This window comes from Hipposideros armiger, unplaced genomic scaffold, assembly GCF_001890085.2.
Source record: "Hipposideros armiger isolate ML-2016 unplaced genomic scaffold, ASM189008v1 scaffold_362, whole genome shotgun sequence".
Taxonomy (NCBI): domain Eukaryota; kingdom Metazoa; phylum Chordata; class Mammalia; order Chiroptera; family Hipposideridae; genus Hipposideros; species Hipposideros armiger.
This window is the reverse complement of record NW_017731712.1, coordinates 163,295-184,345: the sequence shown is the minus strand read 5'-3', so window position 1 is coordinate 184,345 and position 21,051 is coordinate 163,295. Positions and strand designations below refer to the sequence as shown.

At 60.3% G+C, this 21,051-nt stretch overlaps 1 protein-coding gene across 8 annotated transcripts in view; it reads right to left on the bottom strand.

The window, feature by feature from the left end:
• Positions 1-21,023, bottom strand: part of BAIAP2 (BAR/IMD domain containing adaptor protein 2) — a 70,854-nt gene extending 49,831 nt beyond the window's left edge. For 6 of the 8 annotated variants that reach the window (XR_002126162.1, XM_019661902.1, XM_019661903.1 and 3 more), the window contains exons 1-3: positions 20,844-21,022; positions 5,999-6,074; positions 3,336-3,422 (exon numbers count right to left, since the gene is read on the bottom strand). Coding sequence is in view for 7 of the 8 variants with exons in the window: in XM_019661902.1 (XP_019517447.1) it covers positions 3,336-3,422; positions 5,999-6,074; positions 20,844-20,897 (217 nt within the window). In the remaining variant the exon portion in view is untranslated. Of the gene's footprint in view, positions 1-3,335; positions 3,423-5,998; positions 6,075-20,843 lie in introns of all 8 variants that reach the window. The other 2 variants (XM_019661905.1, XM_019661906.1) reach the window with 1 other exon arrangement.
• Between the last annotated feature and the right edge of the window lie 28 nt (positions 21,024-21,051).

Below are 21,051 nucleotides of genomic sequence, written 5' to 3'. Positions count from 1 at the left end.
ATCTGCAGATTCCCAGCCCCAGGTACAAACAGTAGAAGTGTTCATTGAAAAAAAATCCGTGTGTAAGTGACCTGAGCTGGTCAAACCCATGCAGTTCCAGGGTCAGCTGTACAGTGATTTAAGCAAAAGGTGTCATCGTTATATTGGGTGGGACAAGGGGACAGTATAAAAATGCTAAATCCAAGTCTCTATAATAAGAATTCATTAGCTAAAAAGAAGAAACAGGTAAACTTGCCCTTTTAGACATATGGATGCAAACAGGAAGAAAACGCATGCAGAGCTGAAGGTGGCTCCCTGGGGCGCAGCGGGAGGCGGCTTTTTAAACCAGGGGCGTGTGTGCTTTAATAAAATCCACGTCCTGATCATGGGACCCAGGCGTATGTGGAAACACCGGCCACACAAACATTGTACACGCTTGCTCACAGCAGCTTAGTCAGAAGGTGGAAACAACCCAAGTGTCCATCAGTGGTGAATGGACAAATAAAACGTGGTCCAGCCGGCGGAATAGTATTCAGCCATGAAAAAAGGAATAAAGCGCTGACGTGTGTACAACACAGATGAACTTCATAAACTGTTCCTGAAAGAAGCCAGACGCAAAGGTCACGATGGGTCATTGTAGGATGCCATGCATACGAGGTGGCCGGAGCAGGCCAATCCAGAGACAGAGCGGACTACGGGAACAGGAAGTGACTAGTGGGTACGGGCTCTTTCTGGGGCGAGTGGTGACGGTGCGCGCGTGTGTGGACGTGCTAGAAACCACAGAACTGTGCACTTCTAATGAGTGAGCTGCACAGCGCATGAATTACATCTCAATAAAGCTGGTACCAAAAGTAAAACCTGAACTCCCAGAGCTGGGCTAGTATGATGCAAGCACAGTCCTGGTTGGTTTCTGTCCCCGCTTCTTGACAGCAAGCTCCTGAATCCCTTGGAATGTCCTGGGGGACAGGCTAGCCTTTTGTTCTATGGAGGGGGCTGTGGGTGGCTTCTGGCTGGGGGCTGGTCACCAGAGAGACCAGACGGTGATTAGAAGTTACAACCTTCAGCCCCACCCTCCAGGGACAGGACAGGGGCTGCGGACCGAGTTAGTACTTGATCACGCCTCCGTGCAGAAGCCCTGTACAAATCCCTCCGTGTGGACAGAAGCGCCTGTGCTCGGACCCTGCCAGACCTCGCCCAGTGTACCCCGTCATCTGGCTGCTGGCTGTGGGCATCACTGCATCCTTCATGATAAACTGGTTAAGCCTAGGTAAGCACTCTCCTGAGTTTTGAGAGCCATTCTGGTGAGCTAGCAGACCTGAGGAGGGGGTCGTGGGAACCCCCAAGTTGCAGACAAATCAGACAGGAGTGGGTAAGTGGGGTGGGGTCCACCACTGCCACTGGTCTTGGCAGTGGGGGCAGTCGTGGGGGTCAGAGCTCTCAGCCTGTGGGGTCTGCACTGAGTTGGGGAGTGTTCGGCTGAACTGACTGGGACACTGGCGGGGGCCTGAGTGAACTGGAGACCTGACTGGTGTGGGAACCCCCACGTTTGGTGTCCAGGTGCTCGGAGTAGAAGGTACTGGATGTTCCTTTGGCCGGCATCTCCCGGCCCCCTCTGCAGACGCACAGCAGGAACTCCAATTTGGTGATGGCCCCACACTCCAAAGCCACCCCAGGAGAGAGTTCAAAGCGCACAAGCTCACGGAAGCCCCCGATTCAGGCCGGAGCCCCGTCGATCTCCCAGAGCTGTAGGCTCCGTCGGCACCTCCCGCGTGCTGACACCGAGCTCGAGGCCGTCCGTCCTGCCCACCAGGCTTGCAGTGGCAACGACCCCAAGGATGGCCAGCGTGACGTTCTGGATCCAACCCCCTCCCCCCGTCTCGGACACGCCTCGCGGGGACTGGGTTTTCCCAAGGGTAGACCCTGGCCCTTCTGTGTGTGAGTGTGACCGCAGGGAGGAGGCACGGCTGGTCCTCTAGCACACGTCTCCCCATGGCCAGCACGTGATCATCCCCAATAAGAAAAGGCGCCTCTCACAGACAGGAGGAGCCCTGTGCAAACACACCGGGATTGCACAACACCCGACCCCCTGCGGAGGCCTGTTTGTCACAAAGGAGTCCAGGCCTCCATCCACCCAAACGTGCTACCTGTCCTCACCCAGGCTGAACCTGCAGGCCTGACCACCGCAGCACCCCGCGTCCCCCGCCCCCACCCCCCGCAGGGCAGCTGCATGTGCACCAGGAGGTTTCCCTCCAGAGCCAGAGCTGGACAGCAGCACGGCCCGAGAAAGGCCAGCCCTACCCACGAGCAGCGCCCGGCCCCGGTCACTTGCTCGGCCAGGCCACGTCCGCACAGCCTCCTGCCCCTGCCCGCTCCGCCTCCTCCCAGCCCAGGCAGGTCCCATAGTTGTCTGTCAACACAGCAGCTGTGTTTTCACACTCGTCTCACGGAAACCTGGGCGCTGCCATTACTGTGCCTGGGCAGCACTCACAGGACACAGAGCACACAGCTGCGGGCCTGCTGGGGATGGTGCCGGGCGTCCATGTCCCCACACGAGGGAGTGGCAGAGGCCACTGCAGAACCCTGCAGCGGGCAGGCTGACTTCCGGTGCAGACGGTGTGAAAAGCGTAAAGAGGGAAGCAAGCGAGAGGGGCAGCAGCATGACAGGGCTCGGCCTGAGGCCACCTCCCGGGGGACAGGCTGCCCCCAAGCCTGTCGATATGACCCAGGGCCTCTGGTGACGTAAGGGCGCTCAGGACTTGTCACGTTTTATACTGTGCGCTTTCATTACAAAAGTAACATGAGCTCATCACACAAAACTCGCAAAACACAGAAAAATCATAAAGAAAACAAAAACCCCTCCTGGGAACCCCACCTGTTCACACCCGGGGTCTCGTCCTCCATGTGTCACGGGATGTGCACGCCCACTATGCATTTTTACAAAATGGGGCCCCACCAGGCTGTGGGGCTGCATCCTTGTCACTCATTTTTATACCAGAAATGCTCCCCACATCATTAAGTGGCATCATCTGAGCCCAACCCCTTACACAGCTGCCCCATATCAGCCACTGAGGTTTTGCCATGAACACCTGGAAACGTGGGTTTGCCCCCCCCCTCCTCACCTGGGCCGTGCTTCTCAGGGTGAGCTCCCAGCAGCACCTGAGGCTGCCCAGTGACCCCCCCTTCAGCGGGTGTGCACCTCATAGCCCTAGCCGGTCTCAGGGACACAGTCATTTTGTAAACGCTTCCCTTATTGGACAGCTGAAACCCGATCCCAAATCAAAGAAGGACCAGACACAGGACGGGATCTGACCCACTGGGCAGATCCAGCAATTTCAGGGACCTCCGGGGCGTCTTACCGAGTTCCTTGGAGCCCTGGCTCTCACTGGCCAGCTCGCCCATCTTCACGAGGGCATCGAAATAGCCTTTGGCAGCGTAGGTGACACCTGAGAGAGGAGAGAGGGGGTTACTTTCTCACTAGGGACCAACGTGGTCCCCGGGAGCCAGCCTCTGGCGGCACACGCTTCTGTCTGGTTCCGACGTCCTTTCCCTATTAGAACCCAGTGTGCGCTCAGGTGCAGAGCTCCTCAGGTGCGGAGCCTGGTGAGCAGGAGGGGAGGGGCAGCGCTGAGCAGACGCTGGAGGCAAAGACCACCTGAGGGGCGTGGGTAGGAAGCCAGTTACTCCAAGCGCGGGCAAGCCTGGAGGGGCCCCGTCCCACCATCCCTGGGCTCAACGAGCCCGTGTGGCTGGAAGTGAGTCATGCTGTTCAAAGTCACCACTGCAGGGGGCGGGAGGGGGCTTCACACCACTTCCCATGGGGCCTCGGGACCTAATCACAAGGGGGCCTGACGTCTCGCGGGACTTGAAAAGCTCAGTGCCGGCTGAACTCCACGCCGGCACCTGCTGCCTGGAGTACAGCTTCCTCCTTGGGGGGCTCGGTGACCCTTCGGAGACCCTGAGTGTACCAGGCAAATGCCTTCAGCTGGAGAAGAGCCCTGCCTGTCGCCACCAGTGGAATAATTACAATTCCTAATCCCTTTTCTACAGAACCCAGTTAGGGGCTTGTAACCGGGCACTTTATCAAATTTTATTTAGGTGGTTTTCAATTAAGCACACGCGGTTTGCTCTGCAGCCCAGGAGCACGTGCGGGCTCCGAGCCCAGCAGGCTGAAGTGTGTCTACTGCAGGGGGGATGGGCTCCCTAAAATGAAGAAAAAAAGGCTAAACTTGGCACAAGTCTGGCTCCGGGGAGGCCAAGTGCAGCTGAGGTGACGGTGGTGACGGGGCCCGCTGAGCTCTGTCTGCCGGGACATTCCAGGAAAACAGGCAGAGGGAGGAAACCTCCGATTCTCCACACAGTCCCCTGGAGAGTCTCAGAGGGGCCCAAGTGGGGACAGGAAGGTCCGGAAGGAAACCTATGTCTCACATCAAAGAGCCCGTGCAGAAGCCAGGGAGGCAGCTGGCGGCGGCCTGGCCTGAGACGCAAGGGGCAGGGACCTGGGAAGGAAGTCCCGTCCGCCCACGGGAAAGCCACCTGGGGTAAGGAGTGCCCACAGATGACGGCCCTGGAAACCCCATCGGTCTGAACCGTGCGAGGCCACGCCCGTGTCCCCAGCTGAAGGCTCTGGCGTTGTCGAGTCCCCGCCTGCTCCGTGTGCACAGGGAAAATCAGGCCCAGCCAGGAGGACATGAAATCCCTGTTCGCTTCCGAGGGGTGGGACGAGCTTTCTTGGGGAGCCTGAGGGTCGTGTGTCCGACACCCTCCATGCCAGCCCCCGGCCCTCCTGCCTCCTCAGTTCATCAGCATCGCAGACACGATGCAGGGTCACTCTCGGATGACACACGAGAGCCTGTCCTGGGCAACTGTGGGGGGAGGGGACCCAACGTGGACCCAACGCAGATGACAGCCAAGGACTCTGCTATCAACTCTTGGGGGGGGGGGCAGAGGTCACCGCCACAGCCTGGGATCTGCCACTGTCATTAAGACCCGACGGGCTGGGTCTCAGCTCCAGGGACAGCTAGCTCCTTCTGGTGGCTCTGATGGGACAGAACCGGTGCCTAAGGAGCAGGTGCCTCCTGGCTTCCTTGGGACCTCGCAGGCTTTTGGGGGCACTCAGAGAACCTAGTGGGGTGCTGGCTGTGGAACACCAGTGTGCTCCCCACAAGCAGAGGGCAGTGCAGGGCCCCGACCCCTACAGGACCGGGGAGATGGCCAGGGGCTGCCTGTCCATGCCATCGACCCCTGCACTGTCCTTCTGCACTTTTACCACAATCTGTGTGGTCACTGCTGCCGCTCCCTTTCGAAAGGAGACCCTGTGGTGGCGGTCCCCAAGCAGGAGGAACCAGGGCACAGGGCCCACCTGGCATGCCTGTTGCACGAGAGGAGGCCCTCTCTGTCCCCAGACCTGGCGAGCGGGCCAGACACCCCCACCTGCAGGGACTCTGTCCCCAGGTGACCACGAGGGTAAAAAGAACAAGAGCTGAGAGCTCCAGCCTCTCTTTGCTGCTGTGACCTAATGGCCCATGAACACAGCCCCCACGGGCAGCTGGCAGAGCTCAGGAGACACAGGCCCCTCCCTGCTCATCAAATGCTATAGTTAGAGTGACGCCCTGCCTCCCAACCTGGACAGACACGGTCAAGGGCTGAGGGCCAGCGGTTGATGCCCAAGAACATGGAAGGCTCTCCAACTTAGTCGCCCCGTGGCCCCTGCCCGAGCCACACACCCCCAGCACCCTCTGTGTGAGCCGCATACAGGTCACTCGCCAGGGAGGTGCTGCTGGCCCCCAACCCAAGGCCACCGCAGGCCCTGACTGCTTCACCTAAGCCTAGTCCTACAGCCTCAAGACAGATGCAGGACTCAGACCCCATGCTCTTAGCACAACCGTAGGACAAGACCACGGACAAAGCCGTCCCCATTATCACGGGGACAGGGCTCAGTTGGTCGAGCTTTGTCTGTGGGACGAGGTGCCTCCTTCCACTCTCATCCAGCTGCTGAGACGAGGCCCCCGCACCCCCTTACCTGCCAGGGCTTTCTCATAGTTCTTCCCCATGGCGATGAAGTTCCTCAGGCTGGGGTTGAACTGCTCCATGGTGGTCTGGGGGAGAGCAGAGAGAGTGCGTCAGTGGCACGGGCAACCGGGCGACCGTGAGGACCAAGAGTGGGGGCGCGTCACCTCCCAGGGGCCACAGCCAGGCTTCCTTGGTCCAGCCCCAGCTGTGCCCTTGAATGCCCTTGGGCAAATAAGCTTTTCACATCTATACTGTGGGGACAAGAACAGAACCTGCTGCAGTGGGCTTTGCGGCCTAAACAAGAGACTAGGCGTAGGGCGCCTGGGGACAGTACGTGATGTAGGTGGCACTCAGGCGCAGGGCTGCCGAGGTGCCTGTCCCTGGCTGGCAGGGCTGAGTCAGTGAGGAAGGCCCTCCCGCCAGCCACACAGACAGGCGCCCGGCGCCCCCTCACGAGTCTCCACTCAACACGTCAATTACCAGACAGCGGCTCTGCCCGGCCCCCCGGCCTGGTTCGCTAACGGCACGCCATGGACAGAGCGCCAGGCTCCGGGTCTGGTTGCCCGATGTACTGAAGTCTCGGTGCCAATGTCAGCAGTTCTTAGACTGAAGAAATTAGATTTTTCACTTCCAAGGCCAAATACATGTTTTAATTACAAGGCGTAATCACAGGCATGCATACACAAGAGCCAAGTGCGGTTCTCCCGGGGAGTCTGCCCTGACTGCCGACCAACAGCCCCAGCCAGACGCTGGGAGGAACTTTCAGAGAAAAGCCCGGCTGGGCCGCAAGCTCTGCCTTCAGGCCCATTATTACAAGCCGCGTCCGACCTTTCCTGAGGGTGAGAGGACCATCCCCGGAGGGGGAACCGCCTGGTCCTGTGGCAGACCACGGAGGCCCAGGAGAGGCCATGGCGCCCTCCCCGCCAGCCCCACGCTGTCACTGCCCCAGCCCCAGTAAAGCCCTTCTGTCCCTGCTCCTGGCCCTCAGCCAGCGTGACCAACACCACGGACTCTGAGCAGGGCCGGGGGGGTGGGGGGGGGGATCTGGCTTCAGAAAACCCGCCACCTGGCCCTGCTCCATCCACCTTCCCTGCGGTGCGGCCAGGAGCGTCAGCACAGAGAGGCACCGAGGCCCACTGAGAGGTGCCCACCAGGCTCTGCGCTGTCTGGGGGACCTGGGAAGAAAACACACAGCTGAGTCCACAGGGCAGGGGCGGCAAAGGTCAGGACACCTGCTGTGATCACCAGAGCTAAGGCACACAGGGGGGCACAGCAGGGACCCCAAGGGACAATGTCCCATCCCCACGGAGCCTACAGCTCACTTGCAGGTGGGGAAGGGAGCCCTCAGCTGAGATGGGAAAGCAGGGAACTGAAGCATGGCGTGCAGGCGAGGGAGACGCAGGCAGGACAGGGCAAAGGCCCAGTGGGCACATCAGGGGACAGTGTGACAATGTGCAGCGTGAAAGGGGGCAGGGAGCGGTGCAGTCATGGGCCAGAGAGCCAGAAGGTCTAACAACATTTCAGAAGGACCCTGTGGCTGCTGGGAGGTCGACTGTAGCCAAGGGCACCAGCAGATATGGGGGACCCGTTGGAGCTGCTGAGTGATCTCAGAGGTGACGGTGGGAGTGGAGCAGGGCTGCCCCACAGGTCCTGACCACAGTGAACTCCGATGTGGGGCAAACAGGGTATGATGGTTGGGGGGACAGGATGCAGGCCGCTGGCCTGGGGACCAGACCCCACAATGGGGAACCCAGAGGCTGGACACGTCATACCTAGGGAGTGCCTGCAACTCGGGGTGGGGACGTCACATCATGGGCAGCAGGGTAAGACAGATGGCATCTGGGGAGGACTCTGAGCGGGAGGCCAGGTCTGGGGTTATCAGCCCAGGGATAATGCACAGGCCTGGCTGAGCTCACGGCCAGGCTGCTCCAGCCGCCAAGCAGACTTCATCGGGACAGAGAAGCCTCCACCAGGGCTGGATGGAGTTCATGCAAATGGAAAGAGCAGAGGCCAGGTGTGAGCCTAGGGAGTGCAGGTCTGGTCCTGAGGCTGGTGTTCCGGTGTGCATGTGTGCTCACATGTGAGTGTGCATGTGTGTGTGTGCATGTGCTCGCATGTGAGTGTGCGTGTGTGTGTGTGTGCTCGCATGTGAGTGTGCATGTGTGTGCTAGCTTGTGTGCCTGTGTGCTCACGCGTGTGCCTGTGTGTGTCCATGTGTGCACGTTTGTGCACAGAGTTTCAGCACGTGTTTCTCACTGTAGTGACAGATGCAGGTCTGAGATGCTGCCCTAGAGGGTGGGCGTTTGAGGTCCTGTGCTCTTGGGACCTGGCGGGCCAAACCCCAGTACCTCAGCAGCCCCCACCCCTACCCTGGCCCCATTCGGAAGAGGAGGCCCCACCCAAGCTCATCCTCTGAGCCCATTAACATCCTGAGCGACAGCAGGAAACAGGCCAGCAGCCACCAGGCCAACCAAGGGGATTACTGTGGCGGCCCACCCACGCTCTCCCATTGACACATGGGGACAGCTGCCAGGTTTCACTTCCTTAGCACAGGGGCTGAGCTCACCCACAAGGAATGTGGGAGCAAGTGGGCAGGACGGGCACTGGGGTCCCAGCCAGGCCACCTGGGCAGGGCAGGGCCTGTGCTCTGCTGAGAAGGGGCGGTGGCCAAGACACTGGGCCTGGTTGCACAGGCCCCACTGTCTCGCCTGGAGGCTGACGCCCTGAGGGAAGGAGCCGTCAGAGTGCAAACGTCCACTCCTGGCCTGGGCGGGCTCACAGTGAACGGTCACCCACCCGCGTCTGGGTCACTGGATCTCCCGGAGCCACGGCAGCCAGAGACCAGCCAGGTCCTTGACGACTTCGTTAGGAGGGAGCGACCCCAGTGGCCCATGAAGGGCCAGCCCCTCCAGTGAGGGGGGTTCTCACTAACAGCATCTCTCAGACCCCAAGTCCCTGGCCATTCCAGGGCTCACACAGACCATCTGGACCACTGGGCTGTGCTCTGCCCTGGCCCAAGATGAGCCCAAATCACCCTCAGAGTCCTTGTGAGGGGTTCCTGACACCCCTGGCCTGGAAAAGCCCACCATGGGTGAGTACTCTCCATGCCCACCCCCGCCCCCACTCCCCGAACCAGGGCCATGCAGCCGCCGCACGCACCCACCAGCAACCTCGGGGCCCTGGGAACCGAGGGAGGCAGGCGCTCCACTGGGTCCTCACGCGCGGGAGGGCTCCGTGGGTTCGTGACCACACTGCACTGATGGGACAGCTGTAGCTTTTTGGGGACTCTGTGATCGGAGGGAGCTGACATCCAAACACATTAACACCCTCCACAGTGCGTGCCATAGGTTGTTGGGTTTAGAAGGGGGAGAGAGTGTCTCTTCGTTACTGACACCAAAGGGAGGATGCAAATAAAGCAAGGCCCGGCTGCTCGCCCCAGCAGAGAGGAGGAGCGGCCTCTGCTCAGCCGGTGTATGGGGGGACCCCACACTGCAAGGCTGTGTTCCTTGGGCTGCAGGCACCCAGGGCCTCAAGGTGCTGGCCTCATGCCTGTCACAAAACTCGGGGCTCTTGAGAGCCACGGGGTGCACAGAGGTGCCGCAGGACCCCACACTGGGACCACGCGCCCAGCCAGGGCTGAAATCCTGCATGAGCCACGACCAGCACTGTCTTCAAACTTGGGTACCTGTGCTACGAAACCCCGAAATGCTGTCGCCCGTGGCGGCTGTTTAGTCCCTGGGTAGCTTTTCTGGGCCAGGAGCTACGCTGAACGAGGCCACGTCCTCCCTCAGTCGCTGGCTCCTTCCATACTGGTTACGGGACACCTCCCAGCTGCCCAGCAAACACCCCACGGAATGCACACTGTGGGGGGGTCAGGGCGAGAAGGGGTCTCTGCCAGAGATGCTCCTAAGCTCAGGCACGGTTGGTTCACGGTCACCCTCTTCCCGGGATGTCACAAAGCTGCCCCTGGAGTCACAGGAAGCCAAGTCTTAAGCACATCGCCACTGTGGAAGTACCCGGCCGCCCTGGCCAGCCCCGGGGACCCCAGCCAAGACCCCAGCTTGCATTCCTACAGGAGCCAGTGGGAGGGGCCGAGTGCAGCTGCACAGGTGGCCGTCTGTCCCCAGGACCGGATAGGCCGCGAGCCCTGGGAGGCCTTCCTCCTGCCTGGCCTGCTCCTGGCCACATCCTGGACAGTGACAGCCATTTTTGTTTTACTTTGGTCATGGGTCTTCCGGACAGCGAGGACAAAGGGCAGCACAGACCACCCCCCAACTCTGGGGACTGAGGGGCGCGGCCAGCACATTTCTGGGAAGGCGCTCTGGGGGGGCCTGTGTTCCTGTCCGGGGCTTCTGTTTATTCCTGGGCTCTGATTCCCAGCCCCTCCCCAGCACTTTCCTGGCGGGGCTGCCACAAACAAAGTTTCTCTGCTGACAGACAGAGAGGGAACGCCATGCCTTCTGCGTCCCCTCCCGTCACACACAGTGAAGGAAGGACCGGTGGCCGTCCTGGGACGTGTGTGGCGGAGCCAGGCTGCGTTTTCTCTCTATGCATGCCACACCTGGAAGGACAAACTGAGGGACGAGATGACGCCGGGACCCCACCTTGCTGCCTGGGAAGCGGTGGTCTTTGCACCCCCACCACCTGACCCGTCTGTGTCACTGCCCCATTTTACAGGTGGACAAAGAGAGGCGTGGGGAGGTTAAGAGCCTGACTGCTGGTTCCTGGTGGAGCCACAGGCCAGCCGCACAGCCGGGCCCATCCCTATCGCCACACGGGCCCCAGCACTGTCCTGACGGGGCTGCCAGGGCTGGCAGGACAGGACCAGGTGCCACCAGGCAGCCCCGCCTGCCCAGGGTTCCCTCAGAAACCACGTTCCAGTGACATCACAACAAGGGTGAGGGCTGAGGCTGCTCCCCCTCCGTGTCCCCCTCACCTGCTCACCCAGGGCACACAATCCCCAGTCTCCATGGGCCCCGGTGCCCAAATGCCCCGACGACCTGCCCTCACCTCCCACCTCTGTCAGGACTTGGCAGGATAAGCAGGTGCCAGCTCTGGGCAAGCAGTGCAAGTCCCCTTGGTGCCACTGTCCAGGCACTACCAGGGGAAGGTGGAGCCTGCCCATTGTGGCCACCCCCCCCACACACACACACACACAGAACACCAACTAGGTGGGCTCCTGGGCAGAGGGCAGTCTGTTCCCCTCTAAACACTAGGACATCTGTCCTGGGAATCCTGCTTTAAGGAGTAAAACCAAGGAGCTCAGCGAGTGCTGGGGGGCTTCCTGGAGGAGGCAGGCCTTGGGCTGGATTTCACTGGTTGGAGATGGAAATCGGGTAAGACCACACTCACACGTGTTCAGAAAATCAGTGGATGCAACAGAAGCTTCCAGAATAAAAAAGCCTATGAGGTGAGGATGGGGGAGTGAAAGGGTGTCAGGAAAAGCCCCCGAGAGAGCAGGACAAACCAGGGGGGACTGGTTATACTTGCACAGCACCTGGCTCCCCCCCCACCACGAAATGCCCCACAGGCCAGGAAGCTCCCACAGACCACAGCCCCCAGGGGCCACAAGGACACCCCCTCCTGCACTGGAGGCCCTGGGAGGGGGGACGGCCTGAGCTATGGGCTGAGTGACACCAGGACAAAAGATAAAATTCTGGCCAATTCCCCCAGTCCTGGTTTGAGGGTCAAGCCTTTCCATGCTCCCTCGCGGGACGGGCACAAGCCCACACATGAATGAGGAAGGGGTGCCTGAGCTCCCAGGACCCCCCAGACCCCCCGACTCCCCTTTCAGGGGTCAAGGACCATCACTGTTTCCTTGGGCCTTAGACCCCCACAGCCCCACCCCCAGCTTTCTCTCAGGCACCCCAAGCCTGACCCCTTCTGAAGAAGGTTCTGGGGGCCTGGAAGCCCCAAGTTGGCTGGTGCTGGGGGCACTGGGCAGGGTCTGTCCCATGGTGAGCTGCTCCCAGAAACCAGACAAACCCCGTCAGTCGAGGAGCTGAGAGCAGCAGGGTCTGAAAAGGGCCCCGTTGGCCTGGCCACTTCCTTCCTGTCCGAGAGGCACATCCTGCCCGTCCTGAGCTCAGCGGGCACGGCCCCTAGAGTCACCACACAAGGCCTTCCAACGAGTGGCCTGGGCCACACACGTCCCTGACCGCTCAGGCCTGGGGGCGTCCAGCCCGCATCAGGGGTATGTGTGGTCAGGCTACGCCGGAGCCCTCGCTCGCTCCCGCCAGCTGCTTTCATGATGAGATCACAGTGTGCTCCCCAAAAATCTGTGTTGTCACAAATGGGATTGCCATGGGATTGAGGCTGGAGGGATGCCCCTCGAGGCCTGGAAACAGGGCACTGCAGTTCAGACACACAACGCCCAGACGACCCCCCACTGTACCAGCCACTGCACTGGGGGTGGGGGCCCAACGGCACTTAGGGTGCTACAGCCGAACTCGTCCCCTAAAATTTCACGTGTTGGAGGCCTAACCCCCAGCACCTCCAAAGGCGACTGCACTTGGAGAAGTGTCTTCCCGGGAGTAATCAAGTTAAAATGGGGTCACGTGGGTGGCCCTAATCCAGTATGACCTGTGTCCTTACGAAATTAGATCACAGACACACATCCACGTGGAGAACGACCGTGTGAGGATACAAGCCGAGGAGAGACGTCTCAGCAGGACAACCCTGCGGACACCTTGATCTTGGACTTCCAGACTCCAGACTGAGAAAGAAGTGTCTACTGTTCAAGCTGCCGGGTCTGAGCTGCTCGTCTGAAGGCCTGAGCTGACCTGGGCAACCCCCACTTACAACGTGGAGGCCTGATCCTGAGCTCTCATCACTGACAAGAAACCCAGACCCAGTTACTGCTTGGCCAGCTCGGACATTCCGAGACCACTGACCCGTGCTCGTCCCCGTGAAGGCTCTGACCCAAGTCTCAAGGGCTGGGCCCCCGCTGGCTGGGCCGCAGCCTCGGACTCGCCCCTCCTCCACTCCCGCGTGTCAGGCAGGACGGCCGGCCCTGTTCAGGAGCCTGTCACACAGGAGGGAACCTAGGTGGCTGGGCACTGGGAAGTCGGGGGGCAACAACAGAGTCCCAGCCTGGGCCTCCCCTCTCCGCCTCTGACCTCCAGGCCCCCGAGATGTTTCCATTCTTTTTTTTTTTTTTTTTTTTAGCTGAGGAGATGTTTCCATTCTTAAAGCGAATCATCGCAGCCACCACTTACCCAATGCTTTCTACGCGCCATTGTCCCATTTAATCATTAATGAGAAAACGGTAACACTGAAGCTAAAACACGTGCCCGAAGCTGGCGGGGACAGGGAAGCAGTGGGTTTGGAAGCCAGAGGCCCTGGCTCAGGCAGGCACCAGCCTCCTAACACTGAGGCTCCCCCTCCAGCCGGGACACCCAGGGCCCCTCGTGGAGCAGGTCTGGGGACAAACGCGGTCATGCACACAACTCTCAGCACCATGCCCGGCCCGAGCAAACCAGCAGAGGTCATTCACGATGGCCAGAGGACTGCAGAGCCCAGGGGGCCCCTGTCGATGTTCCGTCCCCCTAGTGCAGGGCCAGAGTGACAGCGTGAGAATCCGGGCCCAGGAACCGCCTTCAGCCCCTTCCCCGTGGGGCCTCGGCAACATGTCTGCAATCAGGACTCGTGTCGCTGGCTAGACTGCAGCCCCTGGCTGAAGGCGGTGTCCAGGCCGCCTCTAGGTCTGGATTCCCGAAGGCAGGACAGGCCACGGCCTGAGCTCCAGGGGTCCCTGGGCTCCAAAGGACCTGCCTTCCTGGGAGGGGACAGGAGGGCGTACATGGTGGTGCGGACAACAGGCCTCTTCTTGCAGAGTGTCACCCAGGGCAGAGAGGGCTCGGCAGCCCCACATGGGCTCAGGGGAGCAACAGGTGTGGAGGGGCCCAGGCTCGTGTCATCTCAGGCAGCAAGTGGCACTTCTGCCAACGCCACACCCCGGCTGGAGGCAGCAAAGGCCACTCCGCCCTGGCAGGTCAGCTCTGGCCACGCGTGACACCAACACCCTGCAGGACACAGCTCTAGCCCTGAAAGTGGGGCGCGCCCTCCCCCCATCCCCACCCGCCATTGCAATGTAGAGATTTCTGTCACAGCATAGACACCTAGGAACTCCCAGGGCACGTCATGACATGCGTGCCATCACCGGGCAGGCACACCTGCTGGCTGCCTCCTCATGGCCAGTCAGGGGCAAGCCCGGAGGTTACAGCCACAAACCCCTTCCTGGGTGTTGTCTGAAAACCTGTTATCATTTGGAATGCAGGCTGGTGCAGCCACTATGAAGCAGTGTGGAGGTTCCTCAAAAAATTAAGAATAGAATTACCACATGACCCAGCAATCTCTGTCCTGGGTATAGACCAAAAAATCTGAAAACATTTATCCATAAAGATATATGTGCTCCGATGTTCACTGCAGCTTTATTTATGGTGGCCACGACATGGAAACAACCAAAGTGTCCTTCGATAGGTGGCTGGATAAAGAAGTTGTGGTGTATTTACATGATAAAATACTATCCTGCCGTAAGAAAAGATGAAATAGTGCCATTTGCGACAACATAGATGGGCCTTGAGATTATAATGCTGAGTGAAATAAGTCAGACAGCAAAAATGGAGACTTGTGTGATTTCACTGATATGTGGGATATAAAACTGAAAGCAACAAAGAAACAAGACAAATAAAAAAGCAAAAACTCATAGACACAGACAACAGTTTAGTGGTTACCAGAGGATAAGGGCGGGGGAGGAGGGGGTGGTAGATGAGGGTAAAGGGGGTCAAATATACGGTGATGGGATGAGAACTGACTCCGGGTGGTGAGCACGCAATGTGACGTGTGATGTATTACAGAATTGTACACTTGAAACCTATGTAATTTTACTAACCATTGTCACCCCAGTAAACTTTAATTAAAAAAAAAAAGAAACAAGAAACTGCCAGCAACAAAAATGGCAGAACAGGGGTCCAGGGGCTTAGAAGAAAACCCCCCAGACACACTGAGGAAATGCCCCATCAGCACACCCAGTGCCAGGGTGGGGCCAGGGACGCCTCGTGACACTGGGGGCACCCTGACACGGACAGCTGTGAGCCGGAACGAAGCTCAGGACAGTCAGACTCTGCACATGAGGAAGTTTCAAAAAAACCCTACCCATTTATTCATGTGTATCTAATACATGACTGAAAAAAATCTGTCCAAATAACTCTAGAACTGTTCCCGTAAGTAGGGAATCAACACCCCCAAGCAAGAGAAAGCTCTCTGCTCTGACCCGTAGCCCGGCTTCCTCCCGGTGGTCCCGTCTCCTGGCTTCTTACAGCTCAGGGACCCATCCCTACACCTGTATGCGTGAGGTGGGGCCTGGGGGTGCTGTCCACAGCCGAGGACGGGAGGAACTGGCTGCCCAGGCCCCAGACACATGGAGCTGGCAGGGCCGCCTGCAGAGACCTGGCCGTCCTGGCCGTGCCTGCTGCGGAGAGAGCGAGGCGGGTTCCTCCGACTTTCCCACAGGTGCCCGAGGACCAGACAAGGCAGGTGGAGCAACTCAGCGCAAGTCAGAGGAGGGGTCACCTTGAGGCCCTGACTGCCCACGCCCCCGGCTGGGCACCGCACACAAGTGCAGAGCCCCTGCCTGCCACCGGAGGTTTCCAAGGTCACTTCCTAGAGACAGGACTCGCCTGCCGTGAGGTCCTGCCTTCCCACACCCAGCCTCTCTCTTCACAGGCCCCGCTGTCCCCCTTGGCTTTCTGTCCCCCTCCCCGTTTGAGAACCAACACCAAGGCCCCCAGCTTGCAGCAGGACCAACTACTTTCCAGCTGACACCCTGGCCTGCCCTTTGGTCTGAGAAAGAGGGACTCTGTCTGCTCGGGGACGTGAGCCTGCCACGGTCTTTACCCACTGGGGTCCTGGGACATTGCTCTTACAGCACACAGCTCAGACAGCAGACCCACAGCAGAGGTGCTGACAGCAATGCCTACGCGGGCGCCCCAGAACCAGAAACGGGACTCACCCACTCCCAAGCGCTGACACTCACATGCGGTCACAGTTCCAGGTGTATGGGGGGGTCTCCACCCTCAGGGAGCCACGCGGGTCCTGAGTCACCCCACCTGGGTACTCAGGAACAGTCACACGGGGACAGGAGGGTTTTCTCCATTAAGACAGCCTGGGCACCAACCTCCTCCCAGGCCCGCTGGCAGGAGCTGCTGGATGCCCAGTGGGGACATGGCACATGCCCTTCCCTGTGCCCTGTGGCTGGGCCCCTTGAGTCAGCTCGCAGCCGTGTAGCTGGGGAGCGGAGTCAGCTCGAGAAAGGTGCCCGCTCAGTCCATGCCCGTTGGCAATTACTATGGCCGTGGGCAGTGGATGGCAGTGCAGCACTGACAGCCGCACCATGGGCACCCCAGCGCAGTGTGTCCAGGGGGCACAGGCCTGCACCATCATGACAGCCCCCCCATCCTGAGGCCTCAAGGAAAACCGCCTGGGCGGGATGGCTGGGAAGGCCTTGCGGGCCCAGCTCCTAGGGAAGATGACAGCAGCCAGCTGGACCAGCAACCCAGGGCACCCCCAGACAGATAGCTGCTCAGGCATGTCCACCCGAGGATGACAGTACAAGCAACGTCCATCCCGGGCGCCACTTGAAGCTGAGTGGGGACGAGTGAACGGCAAGGCCAGCCCTGCCTGCCACCCACCTGGTCTTGTGGTGACATCTCGGGGCAGAACCCAGACCCACAAACTGAGGGGGAGTGCCAGCTGGGCCTCAGGCTCCCTGCTGGCCCGTTTCCCTGCTGGGGAGAAGGGGATAAGGCCCTCCAGCTCAGTGGCCAGTCCTCCCCTGAAGATGGCCTGTCCAGGGCAGCCCAGACAGCAATGCCCATGCTGGGGTGGGGGACCGTGCTGGCCCTCACGGCGCTTCGGTCCAAAACAAGGCGGCAACAAGCCCGCGCCTCTCCCCACTGACTGTGCCCCACGAGCCCTTGGCCAGCACTGGACGTCATTCTGCCATGAGCCTCAAATGCACACAGATCAGTCCCACGAGCCAACCGACCTCCGCAGCACAAGACACGCGCTCAGGGCAAGACCCTCACGACCCAGCAGAGCCCCGTAGAACCACTGCTCCCCGGCCCTGTGCTCCAGCTGCCGTCAGACCCACTGGAAAAGACGGCACCTGCCACCACGCAAGCCAGGGCTCTCTGGGACATGACCTGGGCACAGGAGGTACTAAAACCGGTCAGCTCAGAGGTCAGCACAGCAGGGGAGCCGTCCTTTGCTGCCCTGGCTACTCCAGCGGGGCTGGGAGACGCACTGCTGCTGGAACACGCACTGGGGAAGGGTGGCCCCATGCAGCAGACAGTCCCTTAGGAGACGGGGGACAGCAGGCCCCGCCTTCTCATCAGAAAACGCTGCCCCAATGGAGCACCTCTGGAAATACCTCTAAAGCAAAGCAAACACAGCACCACACACACACACTCGTGCACATGCACACACAGAGCTGGACACAGCAGGGCAGGCACCAGGCTGGCTCCTCCCAGCAGAAGTCTATCAGAGTTCACTTCATCTCCAACCGGGGGCCCACTGAGCTCGGTCCACTCCAAACACCAGGCTTCTGATGGCTGCCAACAGTTTGACGTGACTGCCCAGCATGGGTGAGGATGAAGGGGGTCTCAGGTGAGTGGCAGGGGAATTGGGGGCCCCATGCTTCCCACCGTTCCCCCAAACACCCACCTGGAGGAGTGGGTGGGCCGAGGCGGAGGGTAGTGGGCAGGGCTGGGCAGCCAGGCCTTAATCAGAAAAGCCAGCAGTGAGCTGTCACCTACCCAGGTGGGCTCCTTCCGCCATCACCTTACACCAACCCTCACCAGTAGCCCCAGAGGTAGCAGACGCGACACCCCTGGCTGCAGAGCACCTGCCACATGCAACCTTCGCAGGGCAGCAGCACCAAGGCTGGGCCAGCTTCTCCCACAACAGCTGCAGAGTGAGGATGACCAGACAGCCTCTGGGGACCAGTCTGGCCAGGTTGACCAAGGCCCAAGGGCCACGACACAGTGAATGGCCACGCCTGGTGCCTTCCTAGGGACATCCTCCTCGCCCTAGCCTGTGTCCCACCTGCCACACCCTCAGGGCAGGCTGAGGTCCATGGCACCATATTCCTTGAGGATATGCCGGAGCTGCCACCCTCAAAGGTCACTCGGGAGCCAGGGCTTCTCCTGGGATGTGGGACCATGAGAAAAACAGCAACCTGACAGTCAGTCCCAGGAACCACCAGGAGCTGAGGCCAGCTGCTCAGAGGCCCTTTCAGCACTCGGGGACATCAGAGGTCTCTCCCAAGGGGGCTACAGTTTGGGCTTCACTCTGAGCAGCAGGTGCCCACCCCCCACACTCTGTCCCTGGCTGCCAGGTAATTACCCAGGGCTGCCTTGACAGCCAGGGTCTGCTGTCTGCACCCCATCTCCTGAAGGGTTCAGCCCAGGATCACAGTCTGAGGGAGAGTTCTCAGTGGACTCTGGGAAGTCACTCTGTTCCTCTCCCCTTCACCTTCCATGAAATTCCCCGAGGACACAGATCCCACGGGCACTGGGCCACAAGGAAAGATGTCAATGTGCGCACTACAGATTCTTCCAGGGAGGAGAATCAAAACTGTACCTTTTATTCTCGCATTTTTAATCAACAAGGCCAAGGACGAGTGTCCCTGCCTCTCTCTTCTTTGCCAAGGCAAACACCACTGAGAATTGCAGTCGAGGTGATGCGGGGGCCAAAGCAAACAGCTGAGCTGCAGCTCAGGGAGACGCTAAGCAGGGCCACATCCCGGCCGCTCTTCCACAAGCCGCCAACCCAGGCACAGAAGCAGTGCCGTCCCTGGACAGGCCAGGGGACCGGCCGGACCGGCCCAGAGCCGCACACAGGTGGCTCTGGCTGTGTTCTGGCTGGTTTCTGCCCGGCCAGCATGCCAAAGCTGCCTGACCGGTACTGACTCTGCTGAGGAACTTTGCGCTCCCCGGTGACAAAACAAAAGGTACCAGGGCACGCACTCAAAGGCTGCCAGGAAAAGCAGCAGCTACAACCCCAACCTGCCCGCAGAGCAGGTACAGAGGTACAGCCCGGCCCACACGCACGCATGACATGTCGGACCCCACAAATGCCAGGTCTCACCGCCACACCTTCCCACAGGAGCTCATGAACCAACAGACCCGTGGATCTCAATCCACAGACTTGCCTGTTGAATGTGCGCCCCAAACCCTCCAGCCGGCTCCCAGAGGGGCTCCAAGTCCCCAAACACTCTATCCTAATCATTTTTTGCCACCATCCTGCTGACAGATTTCACTCCAGACTCCAGACAAATCACAGTCCCATCAACAGCCGCTCAGCTGTAGCTACACGCCTGACTGCCCACGGGTCATATGTCTCATCAAGACAGTCCCGGGAGTCCCCAGGGCACAGCCATGCCCTGTGCCCCTCGTAACGCTCGCCATGGAAGTTCCTGTTCAGTGCTTTCAGTGGTGAAGCAGAGGAACTGGGAAAAAACGCTCTGCCCAGCACTTCTCTCCACCTCTGCAACAATGAGCAAATCCTGATGGAACTAATGACTAATAATTGAATAAACCTCCTCTGACAGCATTTGCAGAGCAACACGGCCAGAAACGTGTGCCACAGGTTCTACATGACACCACATGTAACATCCCCAGGCTGCTCCTTTCCAGGTCGCCTTCCCCGCAGCCTGACTCCTGCAGCTCTAACATGGCTTCACCCTGACCTAGCCAACCCCCACCCGGCTTCAGGATTCTTCCAGGCGACCCCGCTGCAACTTTGGAACCTTGACTGAAGCTGGGCTGGAGCGCCGTCTGCCCACTGGGCTTCAGCTAAAAGCAAAGGGGCGGCCCCCAAAGCCTCCCTCTGCTGTCCAGAGCCCGGTGAGGCTTCACAGGCCACTTGCTACGAAACCATAGTTGTTCAATACAATTAGAAACTGTTGCTCTGCCAGTGCATTGCAATTCCACTTGGCTGCCATGAGCCGGCAGCTGCCATGTAAATATCAACTACCCGGTCCTCCCAGCCCACCACTTAACCTTCAGACAGTTTCGAAATAAAGCCTAGCTTTGTCAGAAGAGCGCGCGTACCGCCCAGGGCACAATCTCTCCTGCGAAAAGGCGTCTGCAACTGCAGTGGGCCTTGAGCCACCCGGCGTCCGGGTCTCTCTCCTTGGGGTACGGGTCTACACCACGGAAATGGAGGCTGAAGCCACGGAAGCCCCAGGCCTGTTAACGCGTATACAAGGCACACGAGTGACGGGGAGGCCCGCCCGGGGGGCTTCCGGGTGACTCCAGAGGAGGATGCGAATCCAAATCCGACTCTTCACACACATCAGAGCAGAGGCAGGCGCGCCAGCCTCCTACACACTTAGTCTTCTTCCTCCGCAGTTACATAAGATGACGGATTATCCGTCCACCCATCCAACCTGCCCGCGCGACCTCCCACCTGGGCCACGTTCATTAGTGCCCGGACGGAGTTGTGGAGAGGAAAAGCCTGTTGAGAAAAAGTGCCCAAAGGCTTGCGTAACCGCGCCCGGAGGCCCCACCACGCCGACCCCGGGCGACGCGCAGCCGCGGCCCCGGACCCTGGAGCCCCCAGACCCGGGCCGCCCCCGGCCGCCGCAGCCCAGGGCCCGCGCCCCTCGCCACTCCTCCGTCCCAGGCGCGCGGAGGGGCGCGCGGGGGCAGCGCGGGCCGGCGGGGCGGGGGCGCCCGCGCACACCTGTGACCGACCCGCGGCCGCCGGGTCCCTGCGGCCACACCGGAAAGACCCTCGGGGGCCAGGGTCCGCCAGGTCGGGCCAGAGCACGCGGGAGGCGCAGGGCTCACCTTGTAGACATTTTCCGTGAGTCGGTGCATCTCCTCCGAGCGCGACAGCGACATGGTGCTGGTCCGGCTGCACCACGGACCGGAGCGGGGGCGCAGGAGGCAGCGGCGGGCCGCAGCGGATACCGGAGGGGAGCGCACAGGGCTTAACCAGGAGCGCGGCGGTCCGCCGAAGGCCACTTTTATAGCCGCGCAGGCCCCGCCCCCTCCA